The sequence below is a fragment of the Anabrus simplex genome, chromosome 7, assembly GCF_040414725.1.
Source record: "Anabrus simplex isolate iqAnaSimp1 chromosome 7, ASM4041472v1, whole genome shotgun sequence".
Classification (NCBI taxonomy): Eukaryota; Metazoa; Arthropoda; class Insecta; order Orthoptera; family Tettigoniidae; genus Anabrus; species Anabrus simplex.
Window position 1 is genome coordinate 255,712,164 of NC_090271.1, and position 21,989 is coordinate 255,734,152.

A 21,989-nucleotide genomic window follows, 5' to 3' on the forward strand; every position below is an offset into this window, starting at 1 on the left:
ATTTGTAAGATGTGATTTCTCCCACAATCACAGCATTGTCAGCTTTCAATTGAGACCTTTCACATCACAGGTTTTCAAATTAGATAGATAGATAGATAGATAGATAGATAGATAGATAGATAGATAGATAGATAGATAGATAGATACAAAGGTCGATCAAATATAAACATGATTTTTGTTCTTGAACATCAACAGTTGGTATGACTGGCCCCGCGCTTCTGCTATGCTTAGGCGGGACCGTTAGGAGGGAGGAGAGCCTGCTGTTAGATAATTCCTGACGTTTCGTCAGTAACGTTCACAACATCGGAGCAACGGATGCAACCCTCCACTGCGGAACGCATATTATTATAAAAATTCTTGCTGTGAAGGAGTTACAGCGACAAATTTGCAAGAGATTGACTGCACAGTTCGGTGATCAAACATTGTCAAGGACGCATGTGTTTACCTGGCAAGTTCAAGGAAGGACGAGAACATGTAGAAAATCAGCAACATCATCGCCATCCTAGGACCAGCATTACAGACAAACATATGTGCTGTTAAAGACATTATTGACAATGATCGATGGGCAACAGTATCAGAAATTGCAGAACAAGTCTGAATCAGTTATACGAGCTGTCAAGCAATCATCACAAATGACCTACAGTTCCGTAAAGTGTGTTCCAGATGGGTCCCTCGCCTTTTGACCGAAAATCTGAAGTTGAAATGTTTGGAGTTCTGTCAGAGGCTTGCAGCAAGGTTTGCGGAAGGTGATGCATTTTTGAGTCGGATCGTCACCTGCGACGAAACATATGTCCACCACTACACTCCCAAATCCAAACAAGCCAGTAAGGAGTAGCGGAGGAAAGGGGAGGCAGCACCAGTGAAAGCTAAGATTCAACTGTCAGCTGGCAAGGTTCTTCCAACAGGTTTTTTTGATCGGTGAGGTATTTTGCTGATTGATTTTTTGCATGAGCTGTGGCAGTATCATTTAAAGGGGACTGGTATATCTACTGCCATCTATGACTGTATGTGTGGAATTTAAAATGTATCATTTAACAATGCCCAATGAACTGCTAGCAATTGGCTGCAATTTGATAATTGTGATACATCTAATATCTTGATTGGAATGACGCGGAGTAATTTCTATGGCTTTTATTCCTTGACTCCGCGGGGTGTTTAGTCAATTGTCGACGTGCGTTGACTTGTGGTCCTACTCTGTGAACAGGGAGTCGGCATCTGATCGTCTCCAAGATGGCTGTGTTTGAAGAGAGACTCTGTCTAGCCATTATGGCTAAGGGAAATGATTACCGTCCACTGTAGTTAAGAGACCAAAGTGGCTGTGGAGCCTTTGATTTATCAAAACCTACCATGATAAGTCATCTGGTTGTTTTAATTTACTCTTAAGGTGGCTGATTAGTGTTGTGTAATATCAATTCTTTCTGTAAACTAACAGTGTGTCGCAATACTATTTTATAATATGTGCCAAAAAGGATTATCACGGACCTCTTCGTCGGTACGTTTAGTAAACTTCATACTTTGGACAAGGTAGCTCGTCTACCATGACTGCGTTAGCACGAGTTTCCACGAATTTAAATGTATCTGACTGAAATATTTGCTATACTGTGCTAATGGCGATGTGTTGATACTTCCTGTGGTATTGTGTGAAAATGCCTCAAATTTGGTATTCATCAGTCAAAATAATATATGAAACAGTTTAAAAGTGTTCCCCGCGAAATTTCAAGGTATTATCCAATATGTACCTTGACGGCCTTAAAAACAAAGAACCTGTGGTCTCCGTAATTAAGTGTTCCTTCAATATTATATTTAAAGACTATTCTAGGTTCTGCCAAGGCCTACTAGCATATTATTATCATTGTTAATATTTAAACTTGTTGTTCTCAGATGTGTTCTACTTAACTTAATTTTCCTCGGTTATTATCATTATATATATAATTTGCTGCAGCCACCAAGGACCACGTTAAGTCTTGTTGCATTTGACACTGAACTTGGCCTTCTTTAGAGCCCAAATTTCCCTCATTCTTTGTGAGTGGGCCTGCTTACGCTCCTCTGTCCAAGGGGCACCGTGTCTTCTCTTCGGTTGCTCGTCTCGGTTTAGCCCGTTCGTCAATATTTTCTTGCGGAAGCGATCTCTGTTAAAGGCATCTTCAGCTGAGATATGTAGCATTTGCAGGTCTTGTTTGGTATTTCTAAACCAGGGAATTGTGGTTTTGGGGTTTGAATCAAAAAAGTGAAAGATTTCTTTAGTTAACTTTCTTCCGTCCATATTTTTTCAGATGACCGTAAAATCGTGCCCGTTATTATCATCATCATCATCATCATCATCATCATCATCATTATTATTATTATTATTATTATTATTATTATTATTATTATTATTTGTACCATGACGCTATCCCTAAAATATAAATATTAGTCAGATCGCATTAAATACAATGGCCGGCGGTGGCATCAAACAGAGTAAATAAGCATGCAAGGTCATACAAATCCAGATTAGCAGGATAGAGTAACACAAAAACATTGGCGATTGTTAAGACGGACAAAAAAACTGAACTACTACTTTTTCAGCAATCCAAATGTTCACACCTAACTCAGCCCAGATAATAAAAATATCTTATAATACAGCAGAAAGAAGAGGAAATACAAATCTGGAAACATATTAAGAAGCGGAGTTAGCCAAATTAGCAATATCCAGTAACAGAAGAAGTAAGAACACGCTTTCCGACGAAAAATAAAACTGGGAGAAGAGTAGAACATTTTACGCCTACGCAATCGCCGCACGGAGAAGCGAAAGAGAAAAATTAAAGATCAACTATAAAATAGCCTGTAGAAAGGAAATAAATCTATACTGTTGTTAGTTAATTACGAAGCTAGTTGAGAAGATAATCATAAAAGAAATTATTGGCCAGATTAAATTATACAGGGCTAATACTTATTATCAATTGAAAGATTGCTATAGAGAAGATTTCTTTAAGATGTATTGTCTGATCCAAATCATCTATTGTATTTGCATGAACAAGCCAAGAGTCATGGAGAACTTCTAACTGCATGGGGGGAATGGATTACATGTAATTACATGTAACTAATCTCATAATGGAACCGTATTGAGGATAATATATTAAAATTATAAAATTCTTTTATTAACAACCTAATAATTTTAATAGGGAATGGATTACTCGGAGCTGCCCAACATAACCTAGGATGAGCCGAGAACCCAGATGACAATAGCTGAGCCGCTGCCAGTCTCGAGATTCGCTGGCAGTAATGATGCAGTCTAGTCCATCCCAACACCGCTGAAGAAATGAGGTAAGTTCCTTGTTATTTTAGGATATTTATGTAGTTTATTAGAGTTAATTATGTTTCTTTTGAAAGTGTGAAATAATCTGTGCGCCTGTTGTGATCAACTAAATCAACTCCTATGACATGCCTAGCTCTCACGATTAACATATGTGGTAGTCCACGTATAATGAAGTAAGAAGTGACCGTAGTATAGATAACGTAGAAGAGTATTGTGAGAACGGCTGTAGTTCCCAAATCATAGCCTAGGTTAATACTGATGTCAGTAAAGAGTTTCATAGAGGTTATATGTTGTATTAAATATGGCTGTTTATGTAAGGGTAACGATATCAGATAGGGTAAAGGATATAAGCTATCAAGAAGAGATGGATCCTATGTTGTTATGAAGGGAAATAGAAGCAAATGATACGTCGAGGGAAATATTTTTGATACGTGGAGTCGATGTTAAGAAGAAATACGATATAAAGTGCAATATTCTAAGGTAGAAGAATTGAATGAAGTGAAATATGGAATATGAAGTACATCAAGAGACATATGTCGTCGTAATTAAGAAGAAATGGAATATGTAAAGGAGTAATACAGGTCAAATAGGATCATACTTACCCAAGAATATATCAGAAAGGTTATTGTCTTAGAGAATAGGGATCCCATCGCAATTCCAACGTACTCAAGATGAAATATGAGTTAATATATTGGATTGTAGTCACCTGGTAACCTCAATACTGTAAATAAATGATGTTATACTAGGTTATGATGATGGTTAATCACCTTGTACGGAGCTGTAATATTCATGATGAACCAAATCAGAGTTGAGAGCTATGATATGACTTAGGCTAGCGGCATACAAGAGAGAATATGAGATGTTGTAATGTAATATATCTTAGGTTATTGAAAGTTGTAATGCATCTTAACGGCACACAGGCAGTAAATGAGGTAGATGTGACACATTTTAGTTTGTTAATGTTATGCATATATTGAAAGTATGAAATGTAGATATAATATTGCAATTAAACACAGCAGATTTTTAGCAGCATGATTTGAGCTGCACGTTACAAGAAACTTATCCCATTTTCTGAAGCATTAATAATAAAGTCCATGATGATATCCCGATTCAGATTAGATTGATATTTAAGAATGAATGCTAGTTGAAATCCAGTTCAGGAAGATTGTATATTTGAAGTTAGATCATTTATAAAGCACTTATGTTGGAACATGTATGACTCAAAGTCAATGTAAATATCACAGAAATATTTCTAATTTCAAGTAAGAGATGTGTTTAAAAGGGTAGACTATGCTGAGACATTACTTATGAGATGTAAGAAAAGTAAAGTTTGATTTGAATAACCATACGCTGAAGATGACGGTAAGAAAGGTTTTTTTTCGCTCTTGGATTAATGTAGGATCAGCTGATCAGCAGTACGTACTTGTAGGATAACCATTTGGAAATATCGCCATTATTTTTCTCTTCTGGTTTTAATGTTTATGCATTTCTATAGATATTTATTTGTTAATAAATAATATTTGTTTAAGAAAATCTCACGTGATGATTATAAGTATCATAGTAGAATAAGGTACTGTAGCCAAGATTTTCAATGACTGAATGCCATCACAGATGAGTGGGATGGAGATGCCCATCGAGGAGGTTAAAAGGAAAGGTAATAAACAAAGCGCTAGGTTGAAAATGAGTAGCTGTGTCAACGCATCGAAGTTCTCTTCGGATCCCACGATAAAAAAATATTTTAATATTTTAATTACATCGCAACTGCAAGAACCCCTGAGAAGCTGGTTGGGAAATTCTTTTACGTAGACCTACCTGGACGAAGGAAAGGCGTATATTATTATTATTATTATTATTATTATTATTATTATTATTATTATTATTATTATTATTATTATTATTATTATTATTAATAGGTTTTCTTGGAACTCATTTTCTATATAATTTTGAAGGTGCTATTATCCTTTTGGAGCTTTATTTGCTTTAACATTACGGATTTATTCTGTTTCTTGTAACCTTAATTCTTGCTATTGTTGTTGTTGCTCCATCTTACAACGGTGATGTCATTGTTATGTCAAGATGATGGGTATAAGATACGATATAATTTGATAAGCATTGCGTCACCGTTACGAGTTGATTGTCTTTCGAGAAGCGCTGTGGATCAGATGCTTGTGTGGTGTAGAGGTCAAGACCTAATTGATGATGACTATGGTATATTGTACCTCATATTAAATAACATTGGCGATGTGATTTAAGGAATGTTATCTCTACGATTTTTCTTCGGTTTAATGTGTGATGTGATTTTGTGAGATTAATTATTTTTGGTGTGAATATGTCTTGTTTTGACACGTGGCGACTTGTATATAATCTAGTTTCCTACTTCGCCTTCTACCACTTGTGGTATTTTGAATTGGTTGGGATGTGTCTTCTTCCCTTCTGGTTTATCGTCTTAATTTTATTTCATGTGTGAGCTTTAAATGGTGGTGTTATTTTCAATGCTCTTCAATATTCTAGTAGACAAATTTTGTCTACTAAAAAAGGTACTCCGTTCTTTAAAAAAAAAAAAAAAAAAAAAAAGTTAATTGAGAGCTCTCAACCCAGCATAGTCATATGACCATCGATTTAAAGGTTTTCATCTTAACAAAAAAGGAACTGCAGTTTCCGTGCAAACTTAAAAATAAAAAATAAAAGTTTGTGATTTAATATGGTTCCAGTGAATGAATTGATTTCTTCTTATTCTTAATTTAATTTATTTTGTTAATTTTATTAATTATTTATGGGTGTTACTCTCCTTTTTTTTAAATATTCTTATTTATTAAATTTGGATGTGGTTAAAACAATTTAGTGTTTCTGAATATTTCACATGAATTGCTCTATCCTGTTCCCCTGGATTCACCCTCTGTTGAGGTTCCTTTTGACCTTTGGTTCTGCCCAGGTTCCATCGCTTCCCAGTCCTGTCTCTGTGTTTTTATCGAGGCCTGCCGTAAGTAGTTGGCGTGATTCTGCGCTGGGATGGCCTCTTGTCTCTTCTGTGGTAGTACTGGCAACCAAAACAGACTTTTGATGGTCTTGTGCCGTCAGTTGTTTCGTCGTCCTTGTATTCATTCGGCTGTTGGTATGCCACAGAGCGATGCACAATCAATGCTGCTTACTACTGCGAGTTGTTGAACAAGGCAAGGGTTGCACATCGCCACAAGAGACAAGACCAACCGATTCAACAGGTCATCCTCCTCCACAACAATGCACGGCCCCATACTGCAGCTCTGTCTCCAAGCTATGGGAAATGAACTGGACTACACTTTATCATCCTCCTGTTCCCCTGGATTCACCCTCTGTTGAGGTTCCTTTTGACCTTTGGTTCTGCCCAGGTTCCATCGCTTCCCAGTCCTGTCTCTGTGTTTTTATCGAGGCCTGCCGTAAGTAGTTGGCATGATTCTGCACTGGGATGGCCTCTTGTCTCTTCTGTGGTAGTACTGGCAACCAAAACAGGCTTTTGATGGTCTTGTGCCGTCAGTTGTTTCGTCGTCCTTGTATTCATTCGGTTGTTGGTATGCCACAGAACGATGCACAATCAATGCTGCTTACTACTGCGAGTTGTTGAACAAGGCGAGGGTTGCATATCGCCACAAAAGACAAGACCAACCGATTCAACAGGTCATCCTCCTCCACAACAATGCACGGCCCCATCCTGCAGCTCTGTCTCCAAGCTATGGGAAATGAACTGGACTACACTTTATCATCCTCCTTAGAGCCCGGACTTATCACCCTACGATTTCCATTTGTTCGGACCGCTTAAAGAAGCTCTAGGAGGGCAACGATTTGAAGATGACGAGAGTGTGGAAGACTTCGTGCGCAACTGGCTGGTGACAAGACCCTGCTCTTTTTATGATGAGGGCATCAAAAAGTTGCCCATACACTGGGACAAATGCATTTCCAAAGCAGGAAACTATATAGAAAAATAAATTGTAATTGCCTTGTGTTTTTCAATAGACGAATTTCAATAAAAAATAAAATCCTGTTTATATTTGATCCCCCTCATCCATAGATAGATAGATAGAAAACATGGAGATAAACTAGAGAAGACAATGTGTGTCTTCAGTCACAGAGTTTGCAACTCCTATAGAACAAAGATATTCTGTATCAAAAGAAGGATAAATGATATACTGCACGCTGCAAATAAATTACTCGTCTATAATGAGACATAAGGAGCTGCGACATGGCCCAAGATGAGAATGAGAGAATTTTTGGTGCAAGCATTGTAGGAAAAATATCTGAGAATTGTGTTTAAGACGTCATAGGGGGAGGGGGTGAAATCAAGACATATGTTAAAGAAATAGAAGCTTATAAAGATAAAAACATACATCTAACAGACAGGTAAGCCTAGCCATGAATTTTCATAATAAGTCTCTCTTGATATAACTTTACCCGGTTCTCATGATAATGAATGGCATCTTGAACATTCATCACTCACAGCATAAAATGAATTACAACATAAAATGAATAAAAGAAGTCTCATTATCATTAGCAGTCAACATATAAGAAAACACATCAATTCATAGAACCAAAATAAATTAACTTCAATAATTTGAGAAGTATCAAGTGACATGGTAACTTACAGAATATCCTGGACCAACTGTGAGGGCAGCGTGGCCTGTTAAGGTAGCAATAGTCATCAACTGTGGATTCACTGCATCAGAAGCCAATTCCTTCATCTGTAAAAAGATAGATATTAGGACCATTATATAACAACATGTTATTCAAATGACACTATCAACACTTGTTCATGAAGAGAGAGAAAGAGAGAGAAAAAAAATTGATGAGCTAATGTGAGAAGAAACAGCAGAAAGAGACAAGGGACTACCATGAAAATATAAAAGGAACAAGAACAAATTCTGAATCTTCCAGTATAGGAATGGATTTTAGAGATGCCAAGGTACGAGAATTTTGTCCCTAAGGACATGCCAGTAAGTCAAATGATACGAGACAGGAAAATCTGAGCACATTCAAACACCATTGGACTGAGCTGGAACTGAACCCACAAACTTGGGCTCAGAAGGCCAGCACTCCACCACCTGAATTCAAATTCTAGGAAAGTTTCCTCGCGATCTTGTTACAGAAAGTGTAAGGCATAATGAAGACTGTGGGCTCCTGCATGCATGCTGCATGCTGAACATCCACATATATATACAGTGGAACCTTGGATCGCGAGCATAATTCCTTCCGGCAACATGCTCGTAATCCAAATCGCTCGTATATCAAAGCAAATTTTCCCATAAGAAACTATTGAAACTCGGATGATTCGTCCACAACACAAAAACATTTATTTGCATAACATTTCTAAAACAAAATATAACATAAAACAATTAAACTGCACTTTACCTTACAATAGAACCATTGTTGGTGTGGGGGAGACTAGAGATGACATGAGAAGAGTTACTGTGTAGCACGAATTTCACTAACGGAATCACTGCTATCGGTTGGCTCATTGGAAGTGTTTTCTTTTCGTGCAACTTTAACGAGGAACCTGTCCAATGACTGTTGCTTTTGCCTCTCTTTGAGGATTTCACGAAAATGTGACACTGCATTGTCATTGAACAGATTCATCCACTGTAATCATCTCCTTCTTCCGACCGAATTCCTTTTTAGCCTTCTTTTTGTTCACAGGGCCCATCGTTGCAGAACAGTTATATCACAGATGACAGAAACAAAACATGTACACTCGTATGGTGTTGACTATGCGAGCGCGGCACGCCAACTGAAGTCCAGTGCGGGAAATGATTTCACACACTTTCCCAGGAAAGAGAGTGGCAGGGGGAGGGGAAAAAAAAGGCACAGGAGAGGTGGAAACGTACGTACACGTGACGTTCGTATTGCGAAACCTCACTCGCTTATCAAGTTACAATTTATTTAAAATATTGCTTGTCTTGCAAAACACTCGTAGACCAAGTTACTCGCAATCCGAGGTTCCACTGTTTATGCAATCAATGTTGATAGTGATCTCAGACCTGAGATTTCATTCTTTCATTACACCATATAATTTTTATGTGAAATTTCCCACTTCCCTAAATTTCCCTCATTCGATTTTAGGATAAAGATACGGCAAATTCTGTATCATATTTTTCTCACATCTTACATCAAGAACCTCGACATCTTTTTCACATAAAAATCATAGTTTGTCAATCCCAAGAACTGTACAATTATACAAATACCATTGAAAATGAAAACCCACAGCCTGTTTCCAGTCATTCAACCGGGTAAGGAATGAAATGATTGAAGCCGCCATCTAGCGGTGAGGATATGAATTGTGCTGGTTGCCGAAGCCTGTCGCACTCCTCTGGGGCAATGATTAATGAATAACTGATTAAATGAAATGATATTGGTGAGTGTTGCTGGAATTAAATATGACAGGGAAAACCGGAGTACCCGGAGAAAAAAACCTGTCCTACCTCCACTTTGTACAACACAAATCTCGCATGGAGTGACCGGGATCTGAACCACGCAACCTAGCGGTGAGAGGCTGGCACGCTGCCACTTGAGCCACGGAGGCTCTACAAACACCATTCAGCACAGAAAATCCAAGGTCATTAACCATTCCTTCCAATTACCTGCTACCGCTTCCTCCCTCCAGGCAGGACCAGAGATAAGGAAACAAGTAGCGGCACTCAGTCCCTCAAAACAGCAATAGAAGTGTGATGTAAAGTGAAGTGCAAAATGGGGGTAATACTGTGCTGTTTATACTTGGAAGTTTTTTATTCTTCAGATAAAAGGAGTCAAATGCACAAGAAGAGAGTTTGTAGCAGAACTAAAATGAATTTGCTATTGAAGGATTCAGGAAGCAAATTCTACGAGATGATCGATTCCTAGCTCGTAGAATGGAAATGAGGTGATTGACTGTATAGTTGAACAGAGATATGGCAACATTGCTGTATTGTATGAAATGCTACTGTTTTGTTTGAGAAAAGGATTTTCTTCAATCTCAAACTGGAAACATGGACTAATCTCCAATGTTTATTTTATACATCACAAAGTATGACAATGCGTACAAAGAATGCATCCAATGTATTAATTAAAACAGCAGGGGCAAAAAAAAAAAAACACCATAAAAAGTTGGCAACTATGGCAGATGGTAAAATGCTACAAACCTTTGTCATTTTTAAAAGGAAAACTCTGCCAAAGTGCAGTCTTCCTGCTGGTGTTGTGCGAGTACATGAAAAAAGGGTATAGGTCAGCTGATTTAATGAAAGAGTGACTGAAATTTGTAAGGGATCAATGCCCTGCAGCTTTACTTTGTAAATGAGCTATGATTGTTCTCAACAGTTTTTGTGGCCATTAAGCAGATCCGGTGAAAAATAAACTGTCCCATCCCAACACTGTTCCATTCATAACATCAGACGGACTTACATCTGTTTTACAGTAGTAATACATCTCAGTTAATAAACCATTCAAAAATTATGTCTGTCAATTTTATGGGGAACGGATGGCATATGGTTCCTACGATCAACCAAAAGGAGGCACCATTGAGAGACCTGGCATAGAACAAGTATGCTCTTTTGATTATTTGGGCATGGGCTCTGATTATGGAAATAATTATCACAAAGCTTTTTGATATCTAATGCGGTGGATGGCTCGGATGATGAGAGTTGCATGGGACGATGCCATGGATGCAAACAACGATTTTACTAATGAAGATGATCTGTTTACTGATGCATATTTCGATGAAAGCTGTCGAGTAATATACAAATGTGCTGATTTTTATTTACACAATTAATGAGCTACTTTTGATACACACACTGTATGTGTGACATTTAAGTCTGCAAACGGTTTTGTTGCTAGGATTGGCTTATCAGTTTCACCACCGCATGCCGCAGGGGCCCTTAACTGAGGGTTGGGTTGGCAACCATAGGGCCCTTAGCTGAGTCCTGTCATTGCTTCCACTTACTTTTGCCAGGCTCTTCACTTTCATTTATCCTGTTCGACCTCTTTTGGTAAACTCTTTTTCTCTTCCAACCCCATTAGTATCAGGTTTGCAAGGCTTAGGGAGTCTTTAGTTTTCATGCCCTGCATAGCCCTTCCCTTTCCTTTGTCGATACCTCAGTCTTCGAAGTGTCTGACCTCTTCCATTTTCCATCTTAGGGGATGTTTACCTAGTTGTATCTCCTCTTAAAGCAATAATCAACACCACTGCCAACCTCTTGCTGCCGCTTCTGAAAGTGAATACAATCTGCTCTAAATTTGTTATTTTAGTTATTTGGTATTAAATATTAACCCTCTTAGTGCCTTGCCCATTTACAGTGACGATGCTAAGAATGCCACCCATTGTACAGCCCAATTTGAAAGGCTCAAAAAGAAGAATCATAATTCCCCTGATTAAAAGGCCAGGTATTTGACGATAGCACCAAATTGTTTATAAAGGATGGCTGTCATACTGATAACGAATGATGTCAACTAAAATACAATTTGACGAAGGAAACAAATTTTCTAGAAATTTAACCTGAAGTAGATTAGAATTATTCAGATTTGGACCTGTAAAAGTTACCTAATAAATTTCATTACTGACCTAAGAAAGATTTGTTATTTGTAATGAGATGAAAACTTATGAACTCCATTACTCTTAGCGTATGCTTCCTGCTCCACTTCTAATTAATTTCTGCACTATGAACAGCTATAGGAAGTGGACACTGCAAAACAGTCGAACACAAATATAATTATGTTATGTGAAATATATTTACAGTTGCAATGTAGAAGGATTGCTGCTATATGATGTCTTATATCCACAAACTGTTTCACTCAATAAGAATGCAGGTAAATCAGGATCACCAGCTCTCCAATCGTGCCATCGATTCAGAGAAATATCACCACCTCCAGTTACACTTTCATTATCACTCTGTTCACGTTGAGTTATATTATTCACTAATAATTCATCCAAGTCAGTTGTTGCTTCATGAATGCCAGTATCATTGCCCACTAACTCTTCTAAAATATCAACTTCTGTAAGCAAGAGACGAAGCAGAAGCCATGTTTACATTCAATCTTTATCATCAGTAAACTTTCGTAAACATTCGAGAATAACAGAGGTTACAAAGTCATACCGATTCCCACGAACTTTAGTAATAAGTAGGGCCCAGATGTTTATGACATAAAAATGTGAGAAATATGCAAGCATTTATGCCCTAAACATGTATTAAAATATAACAATAAATATGACTTTAAAACATTTTGGTCACATTTGTAAAATCTTCAAAATTTAACATTATATTGAAAATATACTTTTAAAATCTAGAACATTCAATAATAATAAATAAGTAATAATATTAATTTTATTATTATATTTTGGATTTATTTAATTACTCATGCCAGAGGTCTCTCAACTCTGCACAGAATGAAATAAATGTCACATTTTGATGGGCGATCAGAAAGAATTATAATAGCAAATTATATATATTTTAAAGTGTTCAAAAAGGAACAATCTTCTCTTTACACGCAACATTGACTTGTAACAGGAAAAAGACCGCTTAACATCGCAGAACTTCACTGGGCCATATTTGAAATATGTCAAATCATTTAGAGTTCAATTGAGGCGCACTATTCTGTTGTTTTATATGCATCTGTCTCTTTCTAAACAGCTTACTCTACTAATTCACATAAATATATATTTCCAAGAAAGATAATGTTAGAAATTATAGACACAATTAGGAGATGTGAAAAATCCACATTTGAGACTACTTGAAATGTGAAAATGAAATAAAAAGCCAAAAATATGACAAAAAAGGAAAATTCATGGGGAAATATGACCATAATATGAAAAATTACCGGAAAATGACATAAAACATTTAAAGAGCCAAAATATGACTATATGATCTGTAAAAATTGCATAATTTTAGTCACCATAGATAAAATCATGCTTAACTTATATTTTCCATGGAAGTAATATAAAGAAACAAAATATGACATGTCATGAACATCCGGGCCCTAGTAATTAGGGGAAAATGTTCTCTCAGAGACCATTAGATAGCTCTACAATACTGAAACAGAACACAGTTTTCATACGAACACTGCAAGTACAAGCTATTGTCATGTCAAGTGGGACTGATCTCGACATCGGAGCACAAGTCTAATATTTTAAGGTCGAGCCTCACTCGACATAGGAGTGCAAAAGGTTATAACTAAAGCCGGAATTTTCAGCCAGGTATATTTGAAGAAAATTTCATATCACTATCTACACAGGAAATACATACTTACACTTCCTCAGTCAGTAACACATAACAGATAAAACCAGAGCAGTTTCAGGAGTCATTTCCAGCATAACCTCACCACTGTTATTCCACTGATACTTATTGTAACATTCCACCCACAAATCACACTCAGTAAAGTCTAAAGCTTTCAAATACTCTACTAACTCATAAACATATATTCTGTTGCTATTTCATGAGCAAGAAAGAGATTTTGTGAAGTATATATGTCAATTTCAAACACTGATAATTCCAGAACAAATCATAGTGACAAACAATACATAATGGAAATCGCACCCCTTTCTTGTCCTACTACTCTTGACACCCCTCAGTGAAAGAATACTCCATAACAAGTGATTAACTAGGTTATTTGCAAGAAGAGTGTGATCACACTCCCAGCAATTTTAGCAAATCAGGAGCAGCTCAGTCATGTTCCTTGGCACTCAAAGGGTTAAAGTGACAAATGAAGTGTTTGACCTTATTTATCACAAGTGTAATTAACACACTCTCAGCCTCAATTTTTGTCCTCTTCATTTCAAGAGAAAGAAAAAAAAAGAGGGCAGGGGGGGAGGGGAATTATGCCAGTATTATTTGCAACTGTAAACCTTAATCCATCACTTCTTTACACTGTTGTCATATTTTATATATACCAAAAAATGGGAACAACCAAGTGTAGAAATACTTGATATCTCAAGATTTCATTTACTGAAAAGTCACGATCCCTGCATATATTAAATGGACAACATTGGAGTGAGCTAAACAAGAATTACAGAAAAATTTGTCTTTGCTTCCTCAAAGACACAACTTCGCACTTTGATACAATGTCCACAAAACGGTTCAGACAAGGCAGGACCTTTTGAGAAATACTCCCAGAGGTCTTTGCTTCCATATTTATACAATCCAATTCAACATTACCTAGCAAATCATCCACCTCTTATCATGTGCCAAAACCTGTGTATCTTCAGAAAACATGACCCTGTCAGTGATGCATGACAACAATTTCCTTATGATGGCAACGATTCAGCGCACCACAGCTTTTCAGCACTCAATGGGTTCCCATTGACTTTCACATAAAATTATGTGTTTTGTAAATACTGAATTAAAACCTCCCCAGATCCAACAGCAAACAAACCGTGCGAGTTGGCCATGTGGTTAGGGGCGTGCAGTTGTGAGCTTGCATCCGGGAGATAGTGGGTTCGAACCCCACTGTCGGCAGCCCTGATGATGGTTTTCCATGGTTACCCATTTTCACACCAGGTGTCCGACTCGTTGGCTGAACAGTCAGCGTACTGGCCTTCGGTTCAGAGGGTCCCGGGTTCGATTCCCGGCCGGGTCGGGGATTTTAACCTTAATTGGTTAATTCCAATGGCACGGGGGCTGGGTGTATGTATTCTCTTCCATCATCATTTCATCCTCATCACGACGCGCAGGTCGCCTACAGGAGTCAAATAGAAAGACCTGCACCTGGCGAGCCGAACCCGTCCTGGGATATCCCGGCACAAAAAGCCATACCACATTTCATTCACACCAGGCAAATGCTGGGGCTGTACCTTAATTAAGGCCACAGCCACTTCCTTCCCATTCCTAGGTATTTCCTATCCCATTGCCGCCATAAGACCTATCTGTGTTTATGCAATGTAAAACAAATAGGAAAAAAAAAAAAACAGCAAACAAAAACCATCATCAAGCAGTTGAACAATTAACTGTAGCATCTTAGATTAATGTCTTATATTGTAGCAAGACTGACAAGTAACAAGACGGATCTTGACGACAGATTTAGCTATTCAAGACTGATAAGCCATAGGTTGTTGGGACACAAAGCAAGGTCATCCTTTCACATTATGTCAGACGTGTTTCCTACTAGTTTATATGACAGTGCTCAAAAATATAAAAACTGCAACGAACCTTAGTGAATCCAAAACGCGGCTTAAATAGTGAGAAGTATGTACAGTAGCACCCCTATTTAATGTTTTTACAGGGACCTGATTTTTTTAAACCTAAATGGGGGTTTACCTTAAATCGAGGTTTCAGTAGGAAGCACACCTTTTCCAGAGATCTTTGCCAGTATTAACATAAATTGTACCATCATATATTATTTACACAGTAACGCATTTATGTTGACAATTGGGCTTCAGTGAGAACTGATGGTAGAATGAGTTCTTGGTTCAGGGTACTTACAGGGGTTAGACAAGGCTGTAATCTTTCAACTTTGCTGTTCGTAGTTTACATGGATCATCTGCTGAAAGGTATAAAGTGGCAGGGAGGGATTCACTTAGGTGGAAATGTAGTAAGCAGTTTGGCCTATGCTGACGACTTTGTCTTAATGGCAGATTGTGCCGAAAGCCTGCAGTCTAATATCTTGGAACTTGAAAATAGGTGCAATGAGTATGGTATGAAAATTAGCCTCTTGAAGACTAAATTGATGTCAGTAGGTAAGAAATTCAACTGAACTGAATGTCAGATTGGTGATACAAAACTAGAACAGTTAGATAATTTCAAGTATTTAGGTTGTGTGTTCTCCCAGGATGGTAATATAGTAAATGAGATTGAATCAAGGTGTAGTAAAGCTAATGCAGTGAGCTCGCAGTTGCGATCAACAGTATTCTGTAAGAAGGAAGTCAGCTCCCAGACGAAACTATCTTTACATCGGTCTGTTTTCAGACCAACTTTGCTTTACGGTGGCAAAAGCTGGGTGGACTCAGGATATCTTATTCATAAGTTAGAAGTAGCAGACATGAAAGTAGCGAGAATGATTGCTGGTACAAACAGGTGGGAACAACGGCAGGTGGGTACTCGGAATGAGGAGATAAAGGCTAATTTAGGAATGAACTTGATGGATGAAGCTGTACGCATAAACCAGCTTTGGTGGTGGGGTCATGTGAGGGGAATGGAGGAGGATAGGTTACCTAGGAGAATAATGGACTCTGTTATAGAGGGTTAGAGAAGTAAAGGGAGACCAAGACGACGATGGTTAGACTCGGTTTCTAACAATTTAATAATTACTTTAGATTCCACGACACTATCTACAAACAACAAGGCCTTCCCATGGGTTCACCTGCTTCAGGAATACTAGCCGAGATCCTACATAGACCACTTAGAACACTCAGAAATTAGCAAAATTGACAATATATCATTCTGGTGCAAGTTTGTAGATGATATAGATGTTGATTCCCATAGGGAATCTGAAATATTTGTCCTGAATGGGAATCAACATCTATATCATCTGATGGCCAAGCAGGCATCAATTTTTGATAATGAGACAAAGTCTCTTGGTGCATTGGCACTGCCGGTGGCTCCAGTTAGCCTACGCAGTGGCCTCCACGGTATGCACTAGCCAGCGTATTGGTAGGTGTGCTAGGTACCAACTGATGAGCCCACCCTAGCACACGAGGGCGAAACGCTGGCAACCAAGAATGAGTTAGCTGGAAAATTTATAATGTCCAATAACAGACCATTTATATTGGTATTATAAGTTTGTAGATGATATCTTCGTTGTTATAGACTGCAGGTTTACAAACGAAAACAACATATTCGAACAGCTAAACAAAATAGATCCACACATAAAATTTACGATGGAAACTGAGAAAAATCACACTCTGAATTATCTTGATTTATCCATCACTAAAACAGAAGACCACTTGACATACAAAATCTATAGAAAACCTACACAAACCTCCAATACCAATACCATAAAATTAGATTCCACTCACCCCAATGCACACAAGAAGGCAGCATACTACAGTATGATATACAGAGCTTTCAACATTCCCCTGTCCCAGGAAGAATTAAATAAGGAACTAAACCTAATTCACGAAATGGCGGAGCATAACGGATACAGTAGAAACATGATAAACAATATCATTCACAAAATAAAACACCAACCGAAATCCAAATTAAGTAGAAACAACAAACCTAAGAAAGACTACGCACTTTTTACCTTTAACAACACCCACATCCACCCCATAACTAATATTTTCAAAAAAGACAATCTAAGAATAGCTTACAGAACCACACGTAATAATGCTTCCATTTTACATAACACTAAATCTGTCAATGAAAACAACAAATACAGCCACTCAGGAGTGTACCGCATGAAATGCAATGATTTTGAAGCCAGCTACATCGGACGAACTGGCAGATGCTTTTCCATTCGCTACAGCGAACACGTCAATGCCATTAAATATAACCGCTTTTCATCCATAGGGCAACATGTCGAAGAACACAAGCAGAAGTTCACTAATATCGAGAACGATATGGAAATTTTAAATATGAGCCCCACAGGCCCACTGCTCAACATAATGGAAGTTTTTTATATCAATATGGACCAATACGCTAATCCCAACCTCAACTTAAATGAAATCACAGATAAAACTAACACCCTCTTCAACACAGCCATTCCCATTCTAAAAGACACATTTAAAAAGAATCAGCAGACACAAACCCACACAAAACCCAAAAGACACAACCCACTCCACCCCACCCCCTCCAGAAGCTGCTTCCCCCTCCCCACCACCTCTCAATCTGAACACTACGACAGCCACACGACACACACGCAACAAGGTGCAGCATACTCCCGACTACACTTGACATATCCAGCCCACACGTAAGTAACACACACTCTATAGCACACAAACCATTCAGCAGGCACTCTCTATCAGTTATTCTAATTCCTACTTCCATTTAGCAGGCACTCTCTATCAGTTATTCTAATTCCACTTCCTTTTTCTTTCTCAGATTTTTGAATTTAGCTGAGCACAAATGCAAGTGTGAAGAGGGGAACTCTATCAACCTTTCTTTAATTTCAAAATTTCATCCATAGCATGACATGCCTCAACAAGGAACCTGGAAACTAGTATTTATCAGCAACATCATACACTAAGAATGAACAAGCTACAGAACCTCAGTCGAATTGCAGCCCAACAAAGCACCTTGATTGTGTATTCACAACGGTTGGCCTCAGTGCCGACATGCTGCATAGACGTTTCAACTTGACACCGAAACCTCAGTGATCCTCTATTCTATAGGAACTTTATTTTCAACCTCTTTTATACAATTTTTGGAGTGTGTGGCATTCAAGGGACTCCAGCAAGCCAAAGCCCTTTATTGCACCATATGTATATATGTATATTGTTTGACATAATGTTGGCAACAGCACAGATTTTTGAATGGAACTCCAACGAGTCTAAGCCCCATATTGTACCATAAGTATATATCTTAATAGTAATATTATATTAGAATGAGGCATTCTTGTTAAATTAGTTTTAGTAATGTTTTATGTACAATCCCTATTAAGCAGGTACACCAACAGCTGATGATGTCCTTTTTACAGGTCGAAACCGGTACTGTTTTAATGTAGATAACTTTAAACATCTATATATATAAAATAAGAGTTTTGTCTGTACATTGCTTTGAATTTGAAAATAATGGTATTTCTGTATCGGACATGTCCATAGTAACAAGAAAATGCACTTTTTGCTTTTCCATAATTTCTGTCTGTCTGTCTGTATGTATGTATGTACACGCATCACGAGAAAACGGTTGAAGAGAATTTAATGAAAATCGGTATGTGAAGTCGGGGGATGAGCCTCTACAATCTAAGCTATAAATCATTTTACTCACACTGAGTGAAATGGTAGTTTAGGGGAAGGCCTAAAATTGAATTCTCAACTATTTATGTTATTAGTGGTCTAATGAAAATCGGTATGTGAAGTTGGAGAATGAGCCTCTACAATCTAGGCTATAAATAATTTTACTCACGCTGAGTGAAATGGTAGTTTAGGGGAAGGCCTAAAATTGAATTCTCAACAATTATGTTATTAGGGGTTGTACTTTAAAGAAAATGGGTATTCAAAGTTGGGGAATAAGCTGCTACAATCTAGGCTATCAATAATTGTATTCACGCTGAGAAAAATGGTAGTTTAGGGGAAGGCCTAAAATTTAATTCTCAAATATTGTTATTAGTAGTCCTATCCTGATGAAAATCGGTATGTAAAGTCAGGAAATAAGTCGCTATAGTCTAGGCTGTAAATTATTTTATTCACGCTAAGTGAAATGGTAGTTTAGGAGAAGGCCTAAAATGTAATTCTCAAATATTTCTTATTAGAGGTGTAATCGATGAATGCTACATAACTAAGGTTATATAATATTAAATTTCCTATTATTCATGTCTTATACATTGTTACCGTACTGGCTATGATCACAAAGATATTCATGAATTTGGAATTTTGTCACTAAGTCCATATCAGCACTGAGTAACGAGATAATTGGTAAACAGTATTTAATGAAAATCGGTGTGTAAAGTCAGAGAATAAGAAACTACAGTTTAGGGTATCAAATATTTTACAAATCACAGAGTTGAAAGAAAACTAAATGTGAAGGCCTACAATATAGAAAGCTCATAACATTGATCAACAATACCATTTCATTGACCATTGTTTGTCGTGACGTGCTTTGTGTCTTCTGTTGCCCCTCATCTCCGGTAGATAGGATTACTGCTGCGTACAGAGTATTTTTATTTGATTTACGTCGCACCAACATAGATAGGTTTTATGGCGACGATGGGATAGGAAAGGGCTAGGAGTGTCTTAGGCCTTAATTAAGGTACAGGCCCAGCATTTGACTGGTGTGAAAGTGGGAAACCACAGAATACCATCTTCAGCACTGCCGACAATGGGGTTCGAATCCACTATCTCTCGGATGCAAGCTCACAGCTGCGCACTGCTAACCACACGGTCAACTCGCCCAGTCGTACAGAGTGTAACAGCCTGCCTGAATATTGATGGGAAGTAGCTGGGGAGTAAGATAACTTTCTTCTTTAGCATGCCATTCCCCTGGTTTATAAATTTTCTGATACTACTGGTACGTAACACACTGGATCATCATAGCATTCGGGCTATTCAATCCCTACTCTGAGGCACTGATTCGAATGAACAGTGTGCATACTTAACGGAATAATGGCAGATGAGTGTTCATGGCAATCTGAGGCCTGGTCATCCCAGCTCTGGAACTTTGGACTATTAGATTGGCACCGCAATCTAACCGCAGCACTGTTCGTTAAAAGTGATAAAACGTGCGGCTTTCCATTTGATCGAGTATTTAATATGATAGCATTGTTTTTAATCGCTACATTCATACTTACGTTTTTGTAATGACCTATGTTGATTTCGGTTAGGAAAACCACAAAGTCAGTCTTTCTGAGAATCCTGTAGCGAAGCACGGGTACATCAGCTAGTTTTGTAATAAAGTACTGATTAGGTGGAAATCTCATTCTTCATACTTGCATTCTTAATTCACCAATACGGACAATGAAGCTGATAGATTATAGTACCAGAACAAATGTTGTACCTTATATACATAAAGCCATGGGAGGTTTTGGGATTGCCTATTATTGTTTTCGTCCTAATATAAGACCAGGAATTTCACGTTTTTGTGTTAAAATGTTATAAAAACTGCAGTCGTTTTATTTGCGCACGTTACATTTAGAAACTATGTATTATTTCGCAGTTGTACCGACTTGTACAGCGAGCGTGCTTTCCAGCTGAGCTCAAGGTCATGAATAACCGTCATTTCAGAAGTGTTAATGCTATTTTCTCTTTCCAATTTGACTGTGATTAGTGACAGGCAGAACTGAGTATAATGCATTCGAGAACTTTAGGATCGATACTTACATTTGAAACCATATCCTTGAGTTCAACATAACCTTTAAAAGTCGATGTAGGCCTAATTTACGCGGTACAAGATTTCCATAAACTGACTACGAACAGTATACCAAATTACAACGGAAGATTTAAAAATCAAGGGATTTCGCCATCATGTTGGGCGCTTTGGTATCTAATGTGCTTTGTATTATTAGGTTAGAGAATTAAAAACTATTGTGGTCAATTGTTGTTTGGTTTGGCTTGGCATTACAGGTATTAGATTATTCGAAGAGTTTGCCTGATCAAAGTTGCTGAACTGAAAGAAGTTTTCAGAGGAAACTGACAAATTTTTCCGGGTAAAACTGAATCTTAAATTTTGAGATTTTTAAGTCGCGTACCGGTAATTAATGTTTGAAGCCAGCCCCGCAGTCAAGAGAGCCAGGAATAACGGCCGAGAGGATTCGTCACACTGACCATCTGTCACCTCGTAATCTGCAGGCCTTCGGACTGAGCAGCGGTCGCTTCGTAGGCAGAAGGCCCACTGGGGCTGTAGTTTGGTTTGGTTTGGTTTAGGGGTGTTTGTAAGATTATAAGTATACATATTTTATTTTTGTGATGTTTAGTCAAATTGTTGATGGTTCATTCGTTCCTGGATTTTCCGTTTTCCCGTGTTGTATGCTTTTTTTCCTGTGATCCCTCCAAAAACGGAGAATCGAAGTTCCACTATACTAATTACAGTAACAGTACACTGACTACTGATAGTTGAGGTGTGCTTTCTCTCTTCTACTGTCACTCATCTGTTAGATGCAATTACAAACAATTATCTACACC

At 37.9% G+C, this 21,989-nt stretch overlaps 1 protein-coding gene across 1 annotated transcript in view; it reads right to left on the reverse strand.

The window, feature by feature from the left end:
• Dip-B (Dipeptidase B) overlaps positions 1–21,989 on the reverse strand; it is a 107,260-nt gene that overhangs the window by 37,116 nt on the left and 48,155 nt on the right. The window contains exon 9 of the mRNA XM_067151664.2: positions 7,909–8,004. Coding sequence (XP_067007765.2) covers positions 7,909–8,004 — 96 coding nt within the window. The remainder of the gene's footprint in view (positions 1–7,908; positions 8,005–21,989) is intronic.